The sequence below is a fragment of the Podarcis pityusensis genome (assembly GCF_964106645.2).
Source record: "Podarcis pityusensis genome assembly, chromosome: 2".
NCBI lineage: Eukaryota > Metazoa > Chordata > Lepidosauria > Squamata > Lacertidae > Podarcis > Podarcis pityusensis.
The window spans coordinates 13,777,415-13,799,927 of record NC_138029.1 but is presented as its reverse complement, the minus strand read 5'-3'; the positions used below and the strand labels follow the sequence as shown (position 1 = coordinate 13,799,927).

At 46.7% G+C, this 22,513-nt stretch overlaps 1 protein-coding gene and 1 long non-coding RNA gene across 12 annotated transcripts in view; one reads left to right on the top strand and one right to left on the bottom strand.

Moving 5' to 3' along the window:
* ZNF385A (zinc finger protein 385A) overlaps positions 1-22,513 on the bottom strand; it is a 211,223-nt gene that overhangs the window by 44,580 nt on the left and 144,130 nt on the right. The window contains exon 1 of one of the 10 annotated variants that reach the window (XM_080994815.1): positions 21,484-21,773. The exons of the other annotated variants lie outside the window; for them this stretch is intronic. Within the exon in view, the coding sequence (XP_080850941.1) occupies positions 21,484-21,612 (129 nt within the window). The 5' untranslated portion in view covers positions 21,613-21,773. Of the gene's footprint in view, positions 1-21,483; positions 21,774-22,513 lie in introns of those variants that run through there. 10 annotated transcript variants of the gene reach the window in all.
* LOC308471220 lies at positions 2-21,224 on the top strand. 2 transcript variants are annotated; one of them, XR_013982806.1, is made up of 4 exons: positions 2-513; positions 7,902-8,071; positions 17,952-18,029; positions 20,684-21,224. It is a non-coding gene; the product is annotated as an uncharacterized lncRNA (long non-coding RNA). The 2 variants fall into 2 exon arrangements; XR_013982807.1 differs by having other exon boundaries at positions 17,952-21,224.

Sequence of the window (22,513 nt, the reverse complement as noted above, 5' to 3'; positions counted from 1 at the left end):
CGAGGAGGAAGGAGAGGGAAGAAATGGTGGTCAGCGAATATAGCCTGCTACGCCTACAAGGCCAACTTCCTACCAACTAATCTAACTGAAGGTAAAACCACGTAACCCTGTCAAGCTATGGCAGCTACGTTTGAGGCTTCTGAGCCAGACACCCAATGATGAGCTGGTCATGCGCTGTCTGTAAATCAACAAGTTCCAGTGGGGTGGGAATAGCCCTAGCTTGGGCTGGAAGAGGTGGCCAAGATTTCAGAATTAACACTGAAGGCTACATTTGACTATGGTTAGCTTTCCCTCCCCCATCACTGCTGCGGGCAGAGAATTTGGATTTTCTGCATTAGGCAATGAAATGTCTTGGGCTGCCACGGAGCTGAGAGAATTGAGCAAATTGCTCCCCACCCACACTCGCACCGTTTACACAGAGAGGTTCTATGTATGTGATAATCCCAGGAACTAAGGGAAGGGGAAACAGAACAAGAACTGGACAGTCTCGAAGAACAAAGAGATAAGGCAAGGGTAAGTAAGGAACATCTGGCCTGGGGGGCATGCATTTGGCCCCAGGCCTATATCCGGCCTAAGGACTCTCCCCAGCCACTCCCCTCATGGGGCCTGCGTCAAACTTTCCTTGGGTGTTTTTGCCTGGCTAGGATCTATCCCCGCTTGCATGGATGGAGGCTACAGAGGGGTGTGTGCAGAACAAAGGAAAAAATGGAAATTCGTTGCTTGCCAGCTTTTGCCTCTGGAGGCAATGACCCCCCAGAAGGCTCCCCAAAACAGAATGAGGCCCTCAGGGTGAAAATAAGTTCCTCACATCTGGGATCAGTGCCGGATTTAGGGTGTTGCAGGCAGTTCCCCCAGAAAATGGTGCTGAGCTGAGGGGGCACACCACAACAACAACAACAACAACAACAACAACAACAACAACAACATATATTTATATGAGTACCTACTCAAAGTTTAAAATATTGGGGGAGCAGGGGATTTTGTCGTTGCTCAGGGTGCCATATTACAGAAGTCTGCCCCTGCTGGGATGGAAGCCCAGGTAAATAATGGTTTGGTATAGTTGTGGGGGGGGGAGGACCAAGAGCGGGGAGGAGGGGGAACCCCACCAGGATGTGGCAATCTCACTAGGGACACCTATGACCTATTTCCATGATGACCTAGATTTACATATTAAACCAGTCATCCATATGCTGTGGAAATCTGTATTATATTGCCCTTTTCTTGAGAATCCCCAACTGGACAACACCCTCCCCCCTTCCCCGCTTATATTTGATAATTTTCACTTCTTCCTCTTAACCTTTATTTTATCATTGCCACCCTGTAACTTAAGACATCTCAATTTCTCTCATTTGCTATTATTGGACAAAAGCAACCCAGAGATCCAACTGAAAAGTGAGAACAAAGCCTGATACATTTTAAGTTTCATCTTCATGCAAATGGATGGGTGATGTTTGCGTGTACTATTACTGATGACACTAGGTGGTTAACAGCACTTTGTCACAGTTACGTTAAACAGGAATGTGTGTACTGCAGGGTGACCAGCACTTAAGCAAAACTGCACACAGTTTTAGGGTTCCTGTGACTTTAAAAAGATGGCTGCTGGTGGAGTCCGTAGCCTGGGAAGTTCCTGAGTCAAATCTTGCCTTAGCTATGGACTTGCTAGGTGGCCGGAGGCAAATCGCCCTTCTCCACTGCAACATGGGAGTGAGAGAATAATATTTATTGTATTTATCACATTTTTATATCCCGCCCTTTCCTCCAACGAGTACAGGGTGATAAAGATGTGGCCAGTCCCATGATATCCTCAAAACAATCTTGCAAGGTAGATCAGCTGAGAGATAGTGATTTGTTCGGGGGGTGGGGCTGGCCAGCGAGCAGAGATCTGATACCTGCCCCCCCCCCAAAAAAACCGTCCACTCCATCACACTGGCTTCTGTAACAGTTCCTTCTCTTCTTGTAAGGATTACCAGGTTAGCATAGGCAGTGCTTTCTTTTCTCGTAAAACAGGTGCTGGCACTCAACATGAAGTTGTTACAGTAAGCGCCACACTTTTTAACAACTAAAAAAAAAAGTGGTGTAAAAAAAAAAGCACTGAACATATGCAATGTGCTTTGTACGCTCGTAGGTTTTCCATCATGGGTGGCGCTGGGGGTTAAACCACAGAGCCTAGGACTTGCCGATCAGAAGGTCGGGGGTTCGAATCCCCGCGACGGGGTGAGCTCCTGTTGCTTGGTCCCAGCTCCTGCCAACCTAGCAGTTCAAAAACACGTCAAAGTGCAAGTAGATAAATAGGTACCGCTCCAGCGGAAAGGTAAACGGCGTTTCCGTACGCTGCTCTGGTTTGCCAGAAGCGGCTTAATCATGCTGGCCACATGACCCGGAAGCTGTACGCCGGCTCCCTTGGCCAGTAAAGCGAGATGAGCACCGCAACCCCAGAGTCGGCCACGACTGGACCTAATGGTCAGGGGTCCCTTTACCTTTACCTTTAAGTTTTCCATGAGTGTTAAGTAGTCATGCTACCCTCCACTCCACTGGCAAAGGAATTATGAAAGATTTGCAACTTAAAAATAATAATAATAATCACTTGATCAACATGATACACTCGTTTGGGGTGGGGAGGGAGAGGTTCAGGGAAGGCAGGGAAGGGCGTTGTTAATTCTCAACGGAACTGCACCTGTGAACACCACAGAAATCCAGTTGCTTAGCCACCCAGTGTCCCCCCTGAAAAGCTATCTACTGCCCTCTGGCCTGTGAAACTCCAACCAGTCACACAAATAGCAGCAAGTGCCCGTGATTCTGCACATACGACCAAACATACGGAAAAACGTTCTGACAGTAAGAGCTGTTTGACAGTGGAATGGTCTCCATCATCAGGTTGTGGACTCTCCTTCCCTGGAGGTTTTTAAGCAGAGGTTGGACGGGTAACTGTCATGGATGCTTTAGCTGAGATTCCTGCATTGCAGGGGGTTGGACTAGATGCCTCTTGGGGTCTCTTCCAACTCTACGAGTCTGTGATTTTAACTCCCTTTGGGACCTGGCAGCGACGTTGACTGAATTTGAAACCGGGCTCGGTCCATTAGCCAGCGGGCCAAAGATTCTGGGAGTTCCCTGGGCTACTGCTCTGGCCCATCCATTTCTCACGCCTCTGTCCTGGGTCTCGCTCCAGTCTTCTTTCGCTATCCCCGGCTGACACATCTTGGACTGCATATATTATACCCTTATCATCGCACGTTGCGGTGGGGGACTCCATGCTGACACTTCCATACAGAACCACATGGGCTTGCAATGCTACTGGAGACTTTGAGATCCAAGAGCTCCACTTCTCCAAGTCTAACCTACTGGAGACCCCAGCCACTGACAGCACAGGCAAAGGTTTGATTGGCTTGCTGGCTGCATCGCAAGGAAGTATGACTAGGCTTTGAAATGCTGCAAAGGGGACATTTCATTGGGCAGTCACGCCCCCATAAGGATCTCGACAGCGCAGAACGTAATTAATAAATTCTTGGCATAAAGCTGGAGCAGGGCCCAGCCTTGGTTGGCTGTTTGGCCCCGGTTTCTGTGATTACAATATAAATTGTCAACAGGCAGCTGCTGAAAAGGCAGGAGCCAACTCCAGCGCCAATTGCCTCATCACAGAGAGATTTAGTATTCAGGGGAAAGGCAGGAATCGAGGACACAGCGCCATATGGGGACCCTCAAGAAATGATAGCTGAGTCTAGTGTTTGCCCACAAGGTCCACAGTGGGGAAATGGCATCATCTCAGTTGCGGATGTCCATCCAAATTGGCAGCCGGTCAGGGCATTTTCAGACAGAAGGCTTAGATTTCAGAGCTCTTTGCTTCAGCTGGGTTGGCTAATGTAAATTTAAAATGTCACATTAGGCAAAATCCTCATCTGCATTACAAATGACCCTTTCCTACATTCTCTCCCACTTGAAGAGTGACCATTTAGGTTAGCAGAAGCATCTCAGAGGCTATTTAAGCCCCATGTAGGAAAAATGGCCACTGGCTTACCCAAGGAGAATATATATATGGTGCATAGCTCCTTCTGAGACCTACTTATTTCATTCTTGTTCTCGGGAAGATATTGGGGGTGGTGTGCAGGTTAGTAACAGAAAAGCTTTTCTTTTATTAAGGTATTACACACTTTTGCAGGATTGGTCTAGTTTACCTTGTTCACATGTTACACTGAACACATGTTCTCTGTACACGTGTACAAGTGCTTGTGTGAAAGAGTATATGCTTGATTTGAACAACTCAATTATTATGTGCAGAGGCACAAAGACTGTACACTCACTGAAAAACTGTATGAGTGTACATCTAAACTATTTGTGCACACAGGTACATGGAACATACACTCGTTGAATGCAACTCGCCTCCCCAGCCCTTTCAATATTTTTTTTGTCCTGCCTTTCCTCCATTAACCGTTTATTATTGTTGTTTTTCCCATGGCAAATTAATGTCAGGTTTCATTGTGAATAGAATCCGCTAACTTCTTCCAGCAGAAGCTAAACCTGGCTAATTACAAATCCAGAGCCAAAATAGTTCACCCTCCTGCCTCAAATGTCTCCCTCCCCACTTCCCCACGTTTTTCTAGTAATCTGGATCAAATTTATGGGGTGCTGTGTGTTGTGTATGACCCCAATTGCACAAATTCCATTTCTTATTAGGGAGGAGAAGGCACAATAACCTAAGGTGTGCTAATCCAGGAAAAGGAAGGATGTATGTATTGAAAGCGTGCAAAGCTTTGTCCTGGGACTACGAGTAGCAAAAATTAAAATTAAATGAAAATGCAATAGAAATACTGATCTAGAATAGATCCTTGCTCATGGTTTGTGGATAAATGTTTGGATGCACTATGGTAACAGCAATGAAGAGCTGGAAACAAGAGGCTTATTCAGACATTACTTGACTTCAGGGATTCAGGGGAAATTATTCTATTCCGGAGCAGGTCTCAGGTTTGAAGCTTCCCCTCTCTGCCTCTCTGCCTGATCTTGGGCAGAAGGTAACTAATGAACAGGGGAAATGCTGTGATGATTTAAAAGTTAAATGCAGGATCTCCCTGACCCAATGAGATGGATCTTGCTTTCCTTGTGGGGTTTCAAAAGTTCATTTTCTGCCTAAAATGAGGGGGAATGAAGGGGAGAACATGCAAGTCCCAGGTCCATTCCCAAGCCAAGTAATATATGAATAGCTGCAAAGGAACAGCTTTCATTAGTTTGTTCAGCTTTAGACATTTCTGCAGTTGACACACCAAGATGGATATAGCCATTTTCCATTTGTGTGAAACTATTTAAAAGGAGGATTCTATTAATGAGTAATTGCAACAAGCCCCACTCTGACATGACCCAAGTTCAGGATGTTTATATGCAAAAGAAATTCATCGAGACCTAGCAGTTGTTTGAACTCATTGAACTCTGTTGTACGCTTCTGTGGAATTATTTTAGCATTTCATTGCTTATAAATATCTCAATAATAATAATGATTTTATTATTTATACCCCGCACATCTGGCTGGGTTTCCCCAGCCACTCTGGGGAATATAAATAAACAAACATACACACTCCTATTTCTATTGGGGATCTCAGTGTGGAAAAAGATTCCACACTGACCGAAAAGGATTTGGGAGGAAAGATGACGATTTAGTGCTTTAAATCTGGGTTTTGCCAGTCTATTACAGAAATAAATCTTCGACTAAATCTTTGGTGGACTGAAAATATTTTTGCTTAAGGATACCCCAATTCATCTTTTGCCAGCCTGGTGCCCTTCATGTGCTTTGGACTACAACTCCCATCAGTCCCGGGGGGGGGGCGCTGAATTTTGGCCTTGCACAGGGCGCCACTGAAATTCGAAGGACCAAAGTCCACCCCTGTTGACTTTTTCCATCTCCCCTGAATTTGTTTAGCCCTCTTCCGATGCCAGGACGAGATGGTGGGACAGTGTTCTCGAAGCTACCAGCATGAGTTTGACCAAACTGCGGGAGGCAGTGGAAGACAGGAGTGCCGGGCGTGCTCTGGTCCATGGGGTCACGAAGAGGTGGACATGAATAAACAACAACAACAACAAACCTGACCATTGGCCATGCTGGCTGGGGCTGATGGGAGCTGGATTCAGGAGGGCCACCCCTTCCTAGTCCCTGCTCCAACTGCTTTCTCATAGGAAACAGAACATGAGCTAAAGCACACCCACCATTTGTGAAATCAAAGCAACGTACAGCAGTGCATGTGGACTTGGGCTGTTTTTGCAAGTCTGCCTCATCCCAGCAGTGCTGGCCCAGCTCTGGTAAGGAAGGTGACTCTGGTCACGGTGGAGAACAGCCAAACCAGGCTGTCCCATGGGGTGCCGGAAAATTCCTATCCCTCCCAAAAGCTGTCAAGTGACAGAAAAGCCACCGGGTCGGATGAGCAGAACGGGTGCGTGGCCAAGCCTTGCAGGCCTTTCCAGGCATTGGGTAGGGAGGCAAGAATTTCCCAGCCTCTTAGGAGAGGAGCCGCCCTGCTCTGAAGACACATGTCAGACAGAACAAGGCAGAGAGAGTGCACTGTTCCCAGCCCAGCCAGTAACAGAGCCTGGGGCTTTGCATAAACTGGAATCCCTTCACACGCCTCCACAGGGACAGGGAGAATAGGGAAAGGGTGCGGCAGCTGTTTAAACAGCTCCCACTTCATTGCACACTTGGCCAGGACTTTCGAGATTCACAGGCGGATATGGAGTGGGGGAGATGCCACAGCTTACAAGCGGCTGGAAATGGTTTGCAGCCTCTGTTTTCTCTCTTGGACAAAGGCAGCATCTTCCCAGATGCTTAACAACTGAGATGCAAGGCAGCAGAATTGCATGATGTTGTTGTTGTTGTTTAGTCGTTTAGTCATGTCCAACTCTTCGTGACCCCATGGACCAGAGCACGCCAGGCACTCCTGTCTTCCACTGCCTCCCGCAGTTTGGTCAAACTCATGCTGGTAGCTTCGAGAACACTGTCCAACCATCTCGTCCTCTGTCGTCCCCTTCTCCTTGTGCCCTCAATCTTTCCCAACATCAGGGTCTTTTCCAGGGAGTCTTCTCTTCTCATGAGGTGGCCAAAGTATTGGAGCCTCAGCTTCACATGATTGCATGATGTAGCACTCACAAAACTGGAGCATTTTAGACTGCAGGGGCACGTCCCTGTCCCTACCAAAGCATTGAAAACTGGCCTGTTAGAGGAAAGGACTGAACCTGCGATGCTCTGTGCATTGCCAGTTTTCTGTCTTCGGTGAGTTTCCTCCCCTCCCTGCACCCCATAAGAATAAGCATTCAAACATGTTCATTCACACCTTCCACCTGCTGTCTGAAATGGTACAATCCAGCAAGAGCTGTGCAATGCAATTCACCTGGCCATGTAACTAACCTCTTACAGACTCAGGACAAGCATGGTCTTTATGTGGGGTTCTAAACCTGAATTCCAATGTAGTCATGAATTTGTGGGTGCTTTACTCTGCTTGCACCTTGCAAACAGAGCTAGACAAGCTTCAGGCGGCTACTATTTTCTACTCTGACAAGGAATGGTTCTTCTGAAACAGAGGGCTCTCTCAGCCATGCCATCCCAGACTGTTTAAACCAGGCTTCCTCAACCTCGGTCCTCCAGATGTTTTGAGACTACAATTCCCATCATCCCTGACCACTGGTCCTGCCAGCTAGAGATCATGGGAGTTGTAGGCCAAAAACATCTGGAGGGCCGAGGTTGAGGAAGCCTGGTTTAAACAATACCCACCTAAGCCTTTAAAGCCTTTAATGTGAAATACTTTGTGTGACATGCTTTTCAATGCACAAACTCTTGCCTGCAACTAAACCAATGCCCTTTCAAACTGGTACTCCACCTGCACAGTCCCACCTGACCGAAATACCACTTTCTCAACATCTATGTTGCACAGAACGCAAGAGAAGAAGTAGGAAAGAGGAAGGAAGCACCTGAGGCCCACAGAGTATTTCCAGTCTGAAATGAACCTAACCAGCAGCAATTCTTCAGGATCTCAGACAGAATTCTTTCCCAACTCTACTTGCTTGCGAGCTATTAACTGGAGACACCAAGGACTAAAACAGGGTAGGGAAACTGTATTTCACTAATGAGATTTGCACCTGCCTAGTCATCTGTCATCATTATGATATCAGTTGTTGACTTCAAAGAGGCCCCCTTCTCAGTGCTGATCAGCTGAAGGGTACTGAGAAGAGCTCCTTTGAACAAATGGACGAGAGAGGGATGAGTAGCCGAGAGCAGCCCATCACAGCCATGTTTTTACCTGTTCCACACTTTGACATCACATATGATATCAGACGTTGGACAGGTGGGTGTGATTAGGTGAAACAGCCTGGAGGTACCCACCTTTGGAATAAGCCAATGTTCTTTGCACATGCAAAGCATGCACTATGCCACTTGGGTCTTGTTGCTTGTTATATGGAGAAAAACCCCTTTCTACAATAACTCTGTAAATTGAGCATCCTTATTTGGCTGTCATTTTAGTTACTGGGCATGGTGCTTCCGATATGCATACTCAGAAGGGCACCGAACAAGGAACACAACAAGCTGTTGCTTGAACATACCCTAAGGAGTTGAAGCAGTTTAGAGGAAAAGTTTAATTGAGGATGGAGTCACACACAAAAAACTTGATTCGTCACTCAGTTACTCATCGCTAAACGTGTAAACTGCTTCCACTTCAAAGATGGTACATATGAAAAGTTATGTTTGTGATATTTGATCTTGGGTGACCCACCTTAACATATGTGGTTGCAGACTCATTGTGCAACCATCATCATATATGTGCAAATTCGCCCAAAGGGGGAACATGAAAGAGGTTTTAAGAACACACACACACACACAGAGAGAGAGAGAGAGAGAGAGAGAGTAACAGAGAAAGCCAGGAGAGAGAAAACTGCTCACTGTCACGCAACACACTGACTTAGCTTGGACAATCAGTTCCTGGGAAGACTGCAAAAACATACATCCTTTGCAGTCATTTCACTCCTCCCTTCAAATGAGTGTCTGAACAAACAAGGAAACCAAAGCTGACCCTAGCTTCCCCATTGTCTGAACCAAGAATTGATGGGTTTGCAGCTTCCAAAGCTTGGCTTACAGATCTTGAGTTGTTTGGAAGCCATTAACCATAGTTTCCCGTTCAGATGTAACAGGAAGCTATGGTTCACTGACTTCCTGGTCTGCTCACATGAAGGGAGGAGAAAAGGGGCTGCACAGGAGCCGTGTGTGGCTACACAGAGCTCATGATTATCCTGACTCTGTAAGACAGAAATTGATGGTACAAATGTAGCCTTCATAGAATTGTAGAATTGGAAGGGACCCTATCAACTAGTCTAAGCCCCTGCAATGCAGGGATATGCAGTTGTCCCATACAGGGATCAAACCTGAAACCTTGGCATTAGGTAGCAGCACACTCATCAAACCAACTTGACTGGCATGCAGTTCAGGACAAAGAAGCACAACCCACATTTAACTTATGCAATCTAAGCAGTTCTCTGAGTTTTAAGCAGTTTAATTGAGAAATCAACTTAAATTTATCAGCAGGGCTGCACAGAAAAAGTACATGTGCAGTTTCTGATGATGATGATGATGATGATGATGATGATTTTGCAAAGCAGTCTATTGTAATAGAGAATTAAAAGCAGGAAACTGTTGAAGATGGAAAACTTTTTCAATGATGGGTGGCTGTGTTTGCTCACGTTGAATTTTCTTAAAAGGGAGCAAATGTTTTTTATCTAATGTGCAAGTTATCTTGAACTTCCTTTTAACGATTTGAAAGGTGATGAGAATATTTGAGTTTACCCAGCTTTCATTAATTAATCAGCAGAGTGACAGATGGTTTATCAACTAAACCTTTCCTAACTGCTACAGGGTGCTGTGAAGGCCACTGGCATAGATGGATTCTAAAATGAATGAGGCCAAATCCTCCACTGAGTTATCTGCTGCAAGCTATTAACCACAATTGTTTGTTTGGAGACTGGGAGACAAAACAAGAGGAGACAGCTATCCACCTCTTGCCTGGATTATATAACTTCTTTGGGCCATCTGACTGGCCACCAGAGAATGTCTATAACTGATGGTACAAGTTAATTGATTATAATATTTGGTTTGAATTCACTGACACACAAACACACACCCGAGGCCTACAGAAAAAAGGGCAGGAAATAAATTGTAAAAATAAATAAAACGACTGAATCCACAGTGTTGGGCTAGATTGAGATAGATAATTTGTTGCCATCCATATGGTATTAAACAACAACTCCCATCATCCCTGGTCACTGGCTGTGCAGGCCGAAGCTGATGGTGGCTGTAACCCGCAACTTGAGGGCATGCTGTTTATCCTGGGCAAAATGGCTTTTGATTATCTGACTCTGCCATTTTGTTTCTTATCCAGGCAAAACGTGCCCCCCCCCCCCATTTATGTGGAGGCTACGTTCTGAGGCTCCGTGCATTTAAGTGAAATCGCATATATTTGAAACACCATTTGAAAAGCCAGCAAACACTCTCTAAACCTTTGGAAAACCAAAAACCTAAACAGTAGCACTTAGCAGATGCCAAACTGCACCACAATCACTTCCTCTAAACCTCCTTGATCAAACTCCAACTCTCCACAGGCCTCACAGTTGGTGCAAAGGCTAGTGGGATTGCTAGGTGCGGTTTTTGCACCATTTTTTGCCTTTTCTTTTGCACGCGGGTGGCACCGTGGGTTAAACCACAGAGCCTAGGACTTGCCGATCAGAAGGTCGGCGGTTCGAATCCCCGTGACGGGGTGAGCTCCCGTTGCTCGGTCCCTGCTCCTGCCAACCTAGCAGTTCGAAAGCACGTCAAGTGCAAGTAGATAAATAGGTACCGCTCCGGTGGGAAGGTAAACAGCGTTTCCGTGCGCTGCTCTGGTTCGCCAGAAGCGGCTTAGTCATGCTGGCCACATGACCCGGAAGCTGTACACCAGCTCCCTCGGCCAATAAAGCGAGATGAGCGCCGCAACCCCAGAGTCGGCCACGACTGGACCTAATGGTCAGGGGTCCCTTTACCTTTACTAGGCTCTTTTAGGGCTCCTTTTGCAATTTTAAAATTCACTTCGGTTTGGCATTATGCACGGTCACGCATATATTCAACACACGTAAACGAGGGGTTGCTTGTATCCTTATGCCTTCAATGGTCTGTTCTCCAGGGACACTGGTTTGGCAAAAGTCTCTCTGACCTTCCCATTGTTGACGGGCTTTTTGGGGGGGTGACAGTGAAATGACTGGAATGACAAAGGAAAAACGAAGCGTGCAGGTGAGGTCACAACTGTTTTAAGGAAGTCCCTATATAAAAACACCCCAAATGAACATGCTTTTCCAAATAAGACAATGAGATGCTACAAAACGCAACCCATCCTTACTATGAAGGGAGGAAAGGGTGTTTGTGCGTGAGGGAAGATGCAAGGTCAGCTCACGGAGGGGAGAGGGCTCACAGGACCGAACTGCCACTGCAGTCAGCGCCACACTGCAAAGCTGTTATCGATCCCTTTGCAGTGAAGCCGCTGAAGAAATGGGACGTTGCAAGGATTAATTATGGGATAGCAGCTGCCTGGCTACTACTGTTTAGCACTGTAGTCAACTTCAGCAGCATGGTAGGTGCTGTTCAGAACAAGAAAGCGGCCAGAACCAGAGACCTTCCAATTTGCATTACAAAAGGATGAGCAAGGAAAGAAGAGAAAAAGGTTTTGGTGGATGGGAGCTGGAGTCCAGTAACATGTGGAGGGCTACTCTAAGAAGATAAAAACACACACATAAGTAAGCTTCTCAGGTGAAGACATATATACCATTTTAATGAGTGGTAAGTGTGGTTTGATAGCATTTTCTCCTGGAAAAGGAGAAGGAAGGAACAGTTTTAAAAAGAATAGAGAGAACCATCTTTGGAGCTGTTCTTCTGGGGGTTTTTGTAAGGTGAAGGATGTAAGTACAGTGGTACCTCGGGTTACAACCACCTCAGGTTACAAACACTTCGGGTTACAGACTCCGCTAACCCGGAAGTAGTACCTCAGGTTAAGAACTTTACCTCAGGATGAGAACAGAAATCGTGCGCCGGCGGCAGCGGGAGGCCCCACTAGCTAAAGTGGTACCTCAGGTTAAGAATGGTTTCAGCTTAAGAACGGACCTCCAGAACGAATTAAGTTCGTAACCAGAGGTACCATTGTACATATAGATCAATGAGCTTGTTCCTCTTTTTTTAAAAAAATCATTTTAAATAAGCGAGACATCCCACCTGATACATACTGACTCCTTCACCAATCCAGTGATTGCTGTGCTGATGTGCAGGCTTGTATTGCCAATATTACAGGCAGGCTCACTGCTATGACCACTCCAGAAAATACATCTGTCTTCACCCCAAAGAATCTACCCAGACAAATGTTCGCACCATAGGACATAAACCCAAACAAACAGAGTTAGTTCTTGGTATGAGCTTTCGTGTGCAAGCACACTTCTTCAGATACACTGAAACAGAAGTTGCCAGATCCTTCTATATAGTGAGAAGGTGGGGAGGGGTATTACTCAGAAGGGTGGTGGGAATTGGAGATTGGCAGATAGCTGAGATGAGCCTGCTGACGACTCTTAACGACTGTAATAGGTCTTACAGGAAAAGGCAAGGGGTGAGAAGGTGAGAAATGGCTTAGTCATGTATAATGGGATAAGAATCCAATGTCTTTGTTCAAACCAGGTTTCTCCATGGTTTTAAGTTTGGTAATGAGTTGCCAATTCCCACCACCCTTCTGAGTAATACCCCTCCCCACCTTCTCACTATATAGAAGGATCTGGCAACTTCTGTTTCAGTGTATCTGAAGAAGTGTGCTTGCACACGAAAGCTCATACCAAGAACTAACTTAGTTGGTCTTAAAGGTGCTACTGGAAGGATTTTTTTATTTTGACTATGGCAGACCAACACGGCTACCTATCTGTAACCCAAACAAACAGCAAATCATAGTCCTGTGTGTATCTCTATATGACTTTAAACATTGGTGGCTCCCCTCTTTTTGGTGCAGAGAACACATGCCTTTGAGGGTGAAAACAGACATGGATCACAGACACAGGAATCTGTGATCAATTCTCCTAGCTTTTTAAAGCAGCAGCCACAAGGCACTTGTTTTGATTGGAGCAGTGGCATTTGGGAGGAGGTATTCAATTAACTAACCCTCCCTCTTGAACTGGGGAGGGTATATTTAATTCTTTCCTTCCGCTGCCATGTTTCCCAACTGAAATTGTTGGTGGAAAAAGACAGGCACCTGTGTTTCCCCCTTCAGCAGGGAGCTTTGGAAAGAGGGGGGGGGGGTTCCTTAGACAGAGAAAATGGTGTGGGAGGAAGAAATCCTGAAATTCATCACCCTAAAACTCTAAGGTTTTATGCATGGGAAAAACATGAAGTTTCTAGCCTTTAGACACACACACACAAAAACAACAACAACACAGACACTATGGGGCTGCCCTGATCAAAATCAGATTCCTGGTGGTTGGCCTATTAATAAAAAAGCTGGGAGATTGGATTGCAGATCTCCCACATCATGCCTGTTTCAGCCCTGAGCCAGATGGATTGTGACCTGGAAGTCATGGGATAGCAAACCAAGGTAGCTGGTTCTCCAAGGTCACCCAGGGTGACGGCCACAGTCACGGCAAGGGCCAAGGATTCTCGTACGTCTGCCACAGATCTACTTCTAGAAAGAACCCAGGAGTGCCTAGTTTGAGACAAGCTGGCCCCTGCCTCTGCCAGCCAAGGCTCGCTGGCAACTTCCCAGGCCCTGTCACTCTACCTGTTAACATTTCCACTGCCTTTGCCCAGCGTGTAACAGACACCAGTGCTCCTCAAGGCTGCCGAGTGTCATCACGCCCTCTCTCTCACCAAGAGAGATGGGGAAAGGGTTCTCGTTTTAGACACTGACCTCCGCTGGTTATGTGCAAGTTGTAGACGCTTCTGCAGAACAGGCAGCCGGCCCAAAATGATGGAGAGGGAACAAGAACCAGGAAATTGCAATATCTCGCATGCTCATGGAAGGGCTGCGTATGCACAGAATTAAGAAGCCAGCAATTCAGGATCCAGAAATGCTTAAATTTTCATGAATTGAAAATTTCTAGCCCTTAGGGGATGAGTCTAGGAGCTCAAATGCCTTCAGTCAATGTGTGCTATACAGTGTAGAATGGGACAGAAGGGAACTGAGAATGGAAGATGTTTTAAACAAAATTTGGGAGGAAGATAGAACTTGCCTTTTTGCAGTAGGCTAGCAGAGACTTTCTAGAGTGCCAAAATAGAGCGGCAGTTGGAAGTGAAGCACTGCTCACTTCCATTTATTCCAAAGGGACTGTTTAAGCACCTGTGAAATCTCTGTGACTTAAAAGGGTTTTATTTTCCATGGTTACTGATCTAAAGGTTTAAATTCATATTCTTTGGCCCATTTCATGTGATGTTTAAAAAACTGCATTATGCGGCACAAAGTTCCCACCCAGCCTTGCTTGATAAACCATAGGATTAAAGCTGGTCATTTGACTGGTCAAATTAAGCGCCCAAACATTCCAAGTATTAATTTGTTAAAACTATTCTATTAATTTGTTAAAACTCCTGTTCAATCACACACACACAAATTAGTCAACCATTGTACCGAAGCAGTGAAATCAGATTCCCAACAACTGTAATTATTACTTTTCATAACACTGTTATACAAAGCTAAATGAATGCGAATGACCAAGGAATTTCAACAATTCCTCTTGGCTTTCATCCCAGAACCCCAGAGAGAGCACAGTTACAGAAAAAAATTAAAAATGAAATCAAACCCCGTACACATAACAACTGCAAAGAGACCAAGATCCAACTGGAAGGTGTGTGTGTGTACAATTATTGTAGTAGTGCGTCTAAATAAATGTGCACCCTGATTCTTGCACCACTGGGAAACTTCACTGGGTAAGCCCTCGTCGCCCGGCCTTTCACCATCAGATGACATCACAATGCAATTACAAATTTAGGATACCAGCAGCTTTAACACAGCCCAGAAATGGAACTCAAAGAAGGCCTATGCAGTTCAGAGCAGGCTTCCATCTCGATGACTATGAGGGTCTTCAAGGCCAGAAAACACCCCATTTACATCGCCCCATTTAACTGAACAGGTGGTATGCCCTCTTATCGGGTGCAGGAATGAAATGTGGCGCTAGGGGACAGTGAGCCACAAAATATACCTTCTGCCTCTGAAATTAGCCCCTTTATATGCCCCCCCCCATGCTCCATATACCCTTCATTATGACGTCCTTTCTTCTACCTCTCTTGCACGACAGTGCCTCACTCTGCCCACATTAGGGTGTTTCCAATTGGTGTTTATTGTGGGATCTGCTCATGCGTGCAAATTTTTTTGCAGCATCCATACAAAGTCATCAGCATCAAAACGACAGCCTGTATTTCCACCCCATTTAATCTGGATTTACTCTCTCTGCAGAAAACCTGATGTTAAAAAGCAACAACCCAAAAACGGAACGAAAACCTTTTCCAACGACCCGTTTGTGATATTAAGCACCTATCTGGAATTATTCGGTCACTGGGAGTGAGTGGCCTTACTCCTTTCCTTCTGGCTTGTTCTTGGTCCTTCCCATATTTCCCAAGGGGTGGGGGGTATGGGTGGAGTGAAGTGGGGGCCAGAAGACCCTATGACAAGGTCAAGAGACCATGCTGATCTTCCTCCCCAAACCCCTTTGCAGCAACCTCAACTGCCCTACTGACACCTCTCCTCATAAGTCCACATTGTACAGTACATTCATGAATACGTTTTGCACATTAGGGAGAACATATGTGCCAGGGCTTGTAGGGAGGGTTGCACAAGTCACCCCCTCCCAGCTTTCATGTACTCAGCTTAGCCTATGTATATAAGATCTACGCGGGGGGGGGGGGGGGAGGTGGAGCAAAAGTTACACCTGCATCTACTAGTAAATCTCCAGCTAATTTGTATTAGAGCAGCTAGGGTTTCAAACTCCTAATGGCTTAACAAAAGCATCAAGAAAAAGTCTTCCCCAGGCCCGGTCCGAAATTAAGCTGCTGAAATCTAGGAAGGCTGGATTTCCAGGCTGAGCATGTGCTCAGAGCAACATGTCCAGCAATTCAGTGCCCATCTTCCTGAGCCAGCTGGTGGACCTCAGCGACCTCGGTGATCTATCTAGCAAATAAAAGCAAAGCTGTTCCACCAAGCACAAGGCTGCCTCCCTCTGATCTATGCACATGGAGTGTACCCATATAAGTATATTTCTGAGCAATGGAGAAGCCTGGTTTTCCAGAGCCCCCTGACTGCACAGCAGGGTTGTACATACACATGTGTGGAGGCCAGGACTGGAAACAGCACAGGCGATCATGTGCATTCACTCATTCTATGTAAGATGTAAGAAAAACTGCACAGAACTCACCATCCCACCCCTACCCCCACATTTTACCCCAACATGTCCTTCCTCCACACAGCAACCAGGCCAAGGACCATATGCCTGCTCAGCGTCTTTCTGGCACTTGCAAGATGCAGACTCAATTCCCACCACGGAACATGGCCTGCAACCGCGCAGTGTGCACAAGTTTGCTGCTTGTGTCAGGGGAGCTCAGACAATGTTGCAATTCATAGCAAACCACGGGGAAAGGGACATCTGAACTTTGTATATCTATTCTGCGTATTTGCATTATTTCTATCCTCCCCTAATAATCGGTTTTTTTCTTTTGTATATATCCCAGTTTTGCTAGTCATTATCGATGGGGCAAAACTAATGGAAAAGCAATTCTCTAGAATCCCGTGAGATGAAGGGGAGACTAAAAGTGTAATGCATACATGAGTAAAAAGGTAAAGGGACCCCTGACCATTAGGTCCAGTCGTGACCGACTCTGGGGTTGCGGTGCTCATCTCGCTTTATTGGCCGAGGGAGCCAGCTTACAGGTCATGTGGCCAGCATGACAAAGCTTCTGGTGAACCAGAGCAGCGCACGGAAATGCCGTTTACCTTCCCGCCGGAGCAGTACCTATTTATCTACTTGCACTTTGATGTGCTTTCAAACTGCTAGGTTGGCAGGAGCAGGGACTGGGCAACGGGAGCTTACTCCGTCGCGGGGATTCGAACCGCCAACCTTCTGACTGGCAAGTCCTGGGCTCTGTGGTTTAACCCACAGCGCCACCCGCATCCCTGCATACATGCGTACATATACTTTAAAACATAGGTGCAGAGTCATAAGGAGTAGAAACCTACTAAAAAAAGAGAGAGGTCTGAAATTTTCATGAAACTGATTTCTGCAAACACCACCACTTTCTGTGCATTTTCTTCATGCCCTTGGAATGCCAAGTGGTGATCAGCTTGTATCGGCCAGAAGATTGCTAAGATTGGCTAGTTTGACATTATCGGTTTCCATATGTATGCAATAGCCTAAGAACAGTCTGTTGGGTCAGGCCAGTTGCCCATCAACTCCATCATCTTGTCCTCACAGCTGTCAAGCAGATGCCCCTATGGGAAGTGCACAAGCAAAACTTGAGCACAAGTTTTGGTCTCCAGGAACCGGCATTCAGTATTTTCTTCTGTTCCGAATCCTCCACATTCAACTTCACTGGATGTTTCTTAGTTCTCTTGGTTTAAGAGAGAAATTTCCCTATCCACTTTTTCTACACTGTGCATAATTTATACATTGCTTGCCATTTCTCTAAACTAAACAGCCCCAAAGGCTGCAACCTTCCCTCATAAAGAAAGGCTCCATCCCCTTGATAATTTTGGTTGCCCATTTATCTTTTTTTTTGGGGGGGGGTGTTCTAGCTTGAATATGGCCCCAGCTTTATTGGTTACAGTATTGGTTATCAACCTTTTCCCAACAGCCTTTTGAGGCGAGGAGACTAGATATGCTTTAAGCTGCCCAGAGTGGCTGCGGAAACCCAACCAGATGGGTGGGGTATAACTAATAAGATGATTATTATTCTTACACAGGATTCCACGTGTGGCTGTGCCATAATTTGCATAAGGACGTTATGATAGCAGTCTGAGAATGGCAAGACAGTATCACAGGTAATCAATCTATCAGGGATTGAGGGACTATTGCATTCCTTGTCTGCATATTAGCTTAAATGCCAAGGACCCTCAGACTTGGGGGGCTGTTAAATATTGATGGCACACTCCAGAAAGCATGCAGGCAAATTCCCTTCTAAGGGGGCTTCTTTTATCTAATTCACTGGGAACAAGGTGTGAACAGCCCAGATCTTTGAAGTAGAGAAGAAGCTAAGGTGCTCTCTAGTGAGGAAGCAGTTTTCAGTAGGTTGTGTGATGTGATGATGAGTTGAATGCTTTTGGTCACCCTGTGCCAAAGCAATGATAGGAAGCCGCAGGTCAGATTTCTAGGGCAGTTTTCAATGAAACTGCCAAACTGTAGCAGGAGGGAGTCCTGGCCTGTTCTATCAGTTATGACTCCAGATGTTGTTGAACTCCAAGACCCATCAGCCCTAGTCATGATGCAAGTGGCAAGGATGTTCAGTCACAATCCAGCAACATCTGAAGGGCTACAAATTTCCCACATCTGAGCTACACAAACAATTATTTTGGACTGGATTTAAAGGTCTCATGGATTACCTGTTCTGTGAAGATGTCATAGGAGACAGCAAGAAACCCCTACAGCAGTGGTGGCCAAACTGGGCACTGCAGCTGTTTTGGGACTACAATTCCCATCATCCCTGACCACTGATCCTCCTGATGGGAGGTGTAGTCCCAAAACAGCTGGAGGGCCAAGTTTGGCCATCACTGCCCTACGGGATGTGAAAAAGGATCTTCAACTGTCTTCAGAGCAATTTGGGGTGAGTAAGAGTATTCATCTAAACTTTAAGTGACGCAATGAAAGTCTTGTGGTATCTTAAATACTAGCAATACTTATTTTGACAGCAGCTTCCACAGACTGGAGTCCACACTTCATCATTCTGCATCTGCTGAAGTCCACAAAAGCTGATGTCATTGTAAATTAGTTTGTCTTTAAGGTGCCACCATACCCTTGGTTTGTGCTGCAATGGATTAGCAAGGTTGACCCTCTGGAAGCCGTTTGAAGGGGTGGCAGTTAAAAGGGTTTACAGTCCAAGTCAGCATAGCCAACGGTCAGGGATGATGGAACTTGTAGTCCAGCAATGCCTGGAGGGCATTAGATTGGGGAAGGCTGCTTTAGCAAGAAGACATCACAACTTCAGGGCAAAAGGTTGGATGGGATGAGCCAGCAGTTCTCATTGCTATGTCCTAACTGCAAAACATGTAACAAGCTGCTTCACATAGTTCTGGACTTTGGGGGAAGTTTTTAAGAGATGGCTGAGCAAGCTGCTGCTGCTGCTCTCAGAGACAGCTTAAGAACTAAACAACCGTAGCTGTTGCACAGAGTTGGACTCTGTGGTTAACATCTAAAAACAGGAGAGTTACGTTGCTTGGCAGCCATGACTTCTGACCTGAAAGGCTGACTTCTGGAGTGTCAGGTTCAATGCAGCCCAAGTGGTGCTTTAGTGCCAAGATAAGCAAGGGTATCTGGGTGGCACTGGCAAGCAGTGCTAAACTAATTAAGAGTTTCTATTATATGCAAGGGGGGGAAATGGTTGATGCTCTTGCCACTCTAACGTACCTTTCCCACTTGGTGTTGAAGGATTTTCCTTTTGAGCTCTGTGGACTTCACCGAGTTGGGTTAAATTTAGATTTAGGTTGGGCTAGAACAGGGGTGGGGAGCCTTTTGACTCTTACCTCCCATCAGCCCCCAGCCAGCATGGCCAATGGTCAGGGATGTTGCAAGTTGTGAATCTGGAGGGCCACACGTGCCTGGTCCCTTAGAAACGTTCTTTTTAAATCTTAAAATGCTCAAGCTGTAACAGATTTTTATATCTACTGAAAAGAAGCCAGCCACAAAAACAAAAACAAACCTCCCCTATCCCGGTCCTTCCAACAATGTCCCCGTATAGGGCAGAGCCCTGGAATAGTTGCAAGTCAGCAAGACAGGCTGCAACTGCAGGGTACAATGGTGGTTTTTTTCCAACTGGGATGAGCTGGCAGGCTGCCTATCACAGCAGCACACTGAGCCAGGAAGGTCAGAGAGCTGAAACTCTGCACAACCCCTTTCCCTCCAAAAGCAAGTTTGCAAAGCTGCAGTTGGCTTGGCCTGGCTGAGCTCTAATTCCATGATCTGCCTTGCTCCAAGGGCACTTCAAGCCTTATAATGTTCCCCACTGGGCTGCAACCGCACAGAGCATTTTGAGTGGGGAAACCAAGGCACAGCAACTGCTCCTGGTTCCCCTGTGGCAGAGAAAGGGTTGGGATTCTGGAGTCACTTCTGCTGCCCGCTGCACACTTGCTTAACCCAACATACCTCCATCCCTGCATTGGCTCTGGTAGTTAATCCCCGGACTCAAATAGAAGCCAACATGCAAGCACAGCATACTCTCAAAGTAGGGAACTGATTTCTCCGAAGCCCCATTTTGAGAAGGGAGACAGAGAAAGAGAGAGACAGAGCACACTAAAAGCCCTAACTTCCACCCCAGCAACACAGGCCACCTTTAAATCCCATCACTGTGTAGGCTACTTTCTCCTTCACCTACAGATTGCAAACAGGGGAGGATGGGGAGGCAAGGAATGTGAATTAATGGGAATTAACCAAAGGGAGCCCCTTACAGACTTTGTAACAGAATTTACTTTTCTGTTTCATGCAGTTTGTTCTCAGATTGCAGCCTGTCAAGAACGGATAGGTAAAGGGTAAAGGGACCCCTGACTGTTAAGTCCAGTTGTGGATGACTCTGGGCTTGCGGCACTCATCTTGCTTTACTGCCCAAGGGAGCCGGCGTTTGTCCACAGCCACATGGTCAGCAGCGCACGGAAACACCGTTTACCTTCCCGCCAGAGCGGTACCTATTTATCTACTTGGACTTTGACATGCTTTCGAACTGCTAGGTTGGCAGGAGCTGGGACTGAGCAACGGGAGCTCACCCTGTCGCGGGGATTCGAACCGCCGACCTTCTGATCAGCAAGCCCTAGGCTCTGTGGTTTAGACCACAGCAACACCAGTGTCCCACAGGAACGAATAGGACATCATATAATAATATACTACCACCACTATCACCAAGGAGCAATTGCAGGGAGAAAACGCAGGAATCTTGACACCCAGACCAGAATCTCCCCACCCCAAAAAAGCCAACCTCTGAATATAAGTTACGAGGACTCACTAGTGGGGCACTGCTGTTGGGCTCCCATCTGGCTTGCTTACCGTCTTCCCAAAGGCATCTAGCCGGCCACTGCAAGAACAGAACCCAGAACTCCTTGTCTGCTACTGGAGTAACACCCCTCTCCCAGGAATGCAGAATGGATCTGGAGTTCTCAAAATATGCCCACCACTCTGTGTGAGCTCCGCTTCCGAATAGCCTTTTTAACTGCCCTGACACCCTTCCAGGCAGCTGAATGACCACACCACCCACCCTCTCTGTCCAACCATTCAGAAGACGTTCCGGTGCCCTACCTTCCATTCATCCATCTTCCTGCCTTCCCCCAAAATGTTTGCTCTCAAGCCAGGTTTGCAGTGCTGTACAAAGGACAGGCAGCGGCAGCAGTTCTCTGCAAACCTGACGCTCCCCACTCCGGGGTCCATAAACCCAGGGGCATGAGCACAGGCGTCAGCTTCATTCAAACGCTGCTTTAGCAGGAGCCAGGCAAAGCGAGAGGTTCCTGTGAACTCTGGGATTTGGAACGGCCAGCACAATCAATTCGGCAGGGAGCAAAGCTAGCCTGGGGACAGTTCCCAGGGACTCCCGCCTGCTTCTCTTTGATACTCTGCTGTGAAAGCAAGTAGCATGTTCTCTTACTACACGTACACACACAAACACACACACGCCTGGAGAGCTCCTCCCCAGAAGCAGCTGCATGCCCAAGAGCTCCTTGTTGTGAAAGAAGATTTTCCAGGCAGGGAAGCATGTCTCATTATTAGATGCCTTTGGGCTCCCCAAACTTTGCAAGATGATCCTAGGAGAGCTGGCAGCCAGCAATCTCCCGCCCCGCTCCTTCCCAAACCTCATCCCCTGTCATGACAAGCAAGCAAGCAAGGATGGCGATTGTCTCAGTCTGCCTGCGCTTGGCTGCAGGCAGCCTGCGGTATCTATTCTGGAGCACAGAGCTGGCACCCGCTGGGTGGGGATGTAACTACATCTTGTCATGACATCCAACAAGCAGAAACCCCGCGTTCAGCAGATAACAGCTCAAAATAATACCCAAGCCATAAATAGCCCCTGTGGTCTTAGCATCTGACCCTGTGGGCGGCCCAGGACAGGAGGTAAGGACTTTTTTCTTTCTTTCACTTTTTCTTTTTCAAACCTTCCTGGACTTCAGAAAGGAACAGGTCCCTGGGGTGGTAAACCTGTGACTGAGCTGGGACACTTACGAACGCAGGTGAAGGCTCACGTGACGGAATGTCTCTTGCACTGGAAAAAAAATTAGTCCCGGCACATAGTAAACTAGCATGTCAGGGGAAAGGGGTGGCCGGGTCCTGCTCCCTA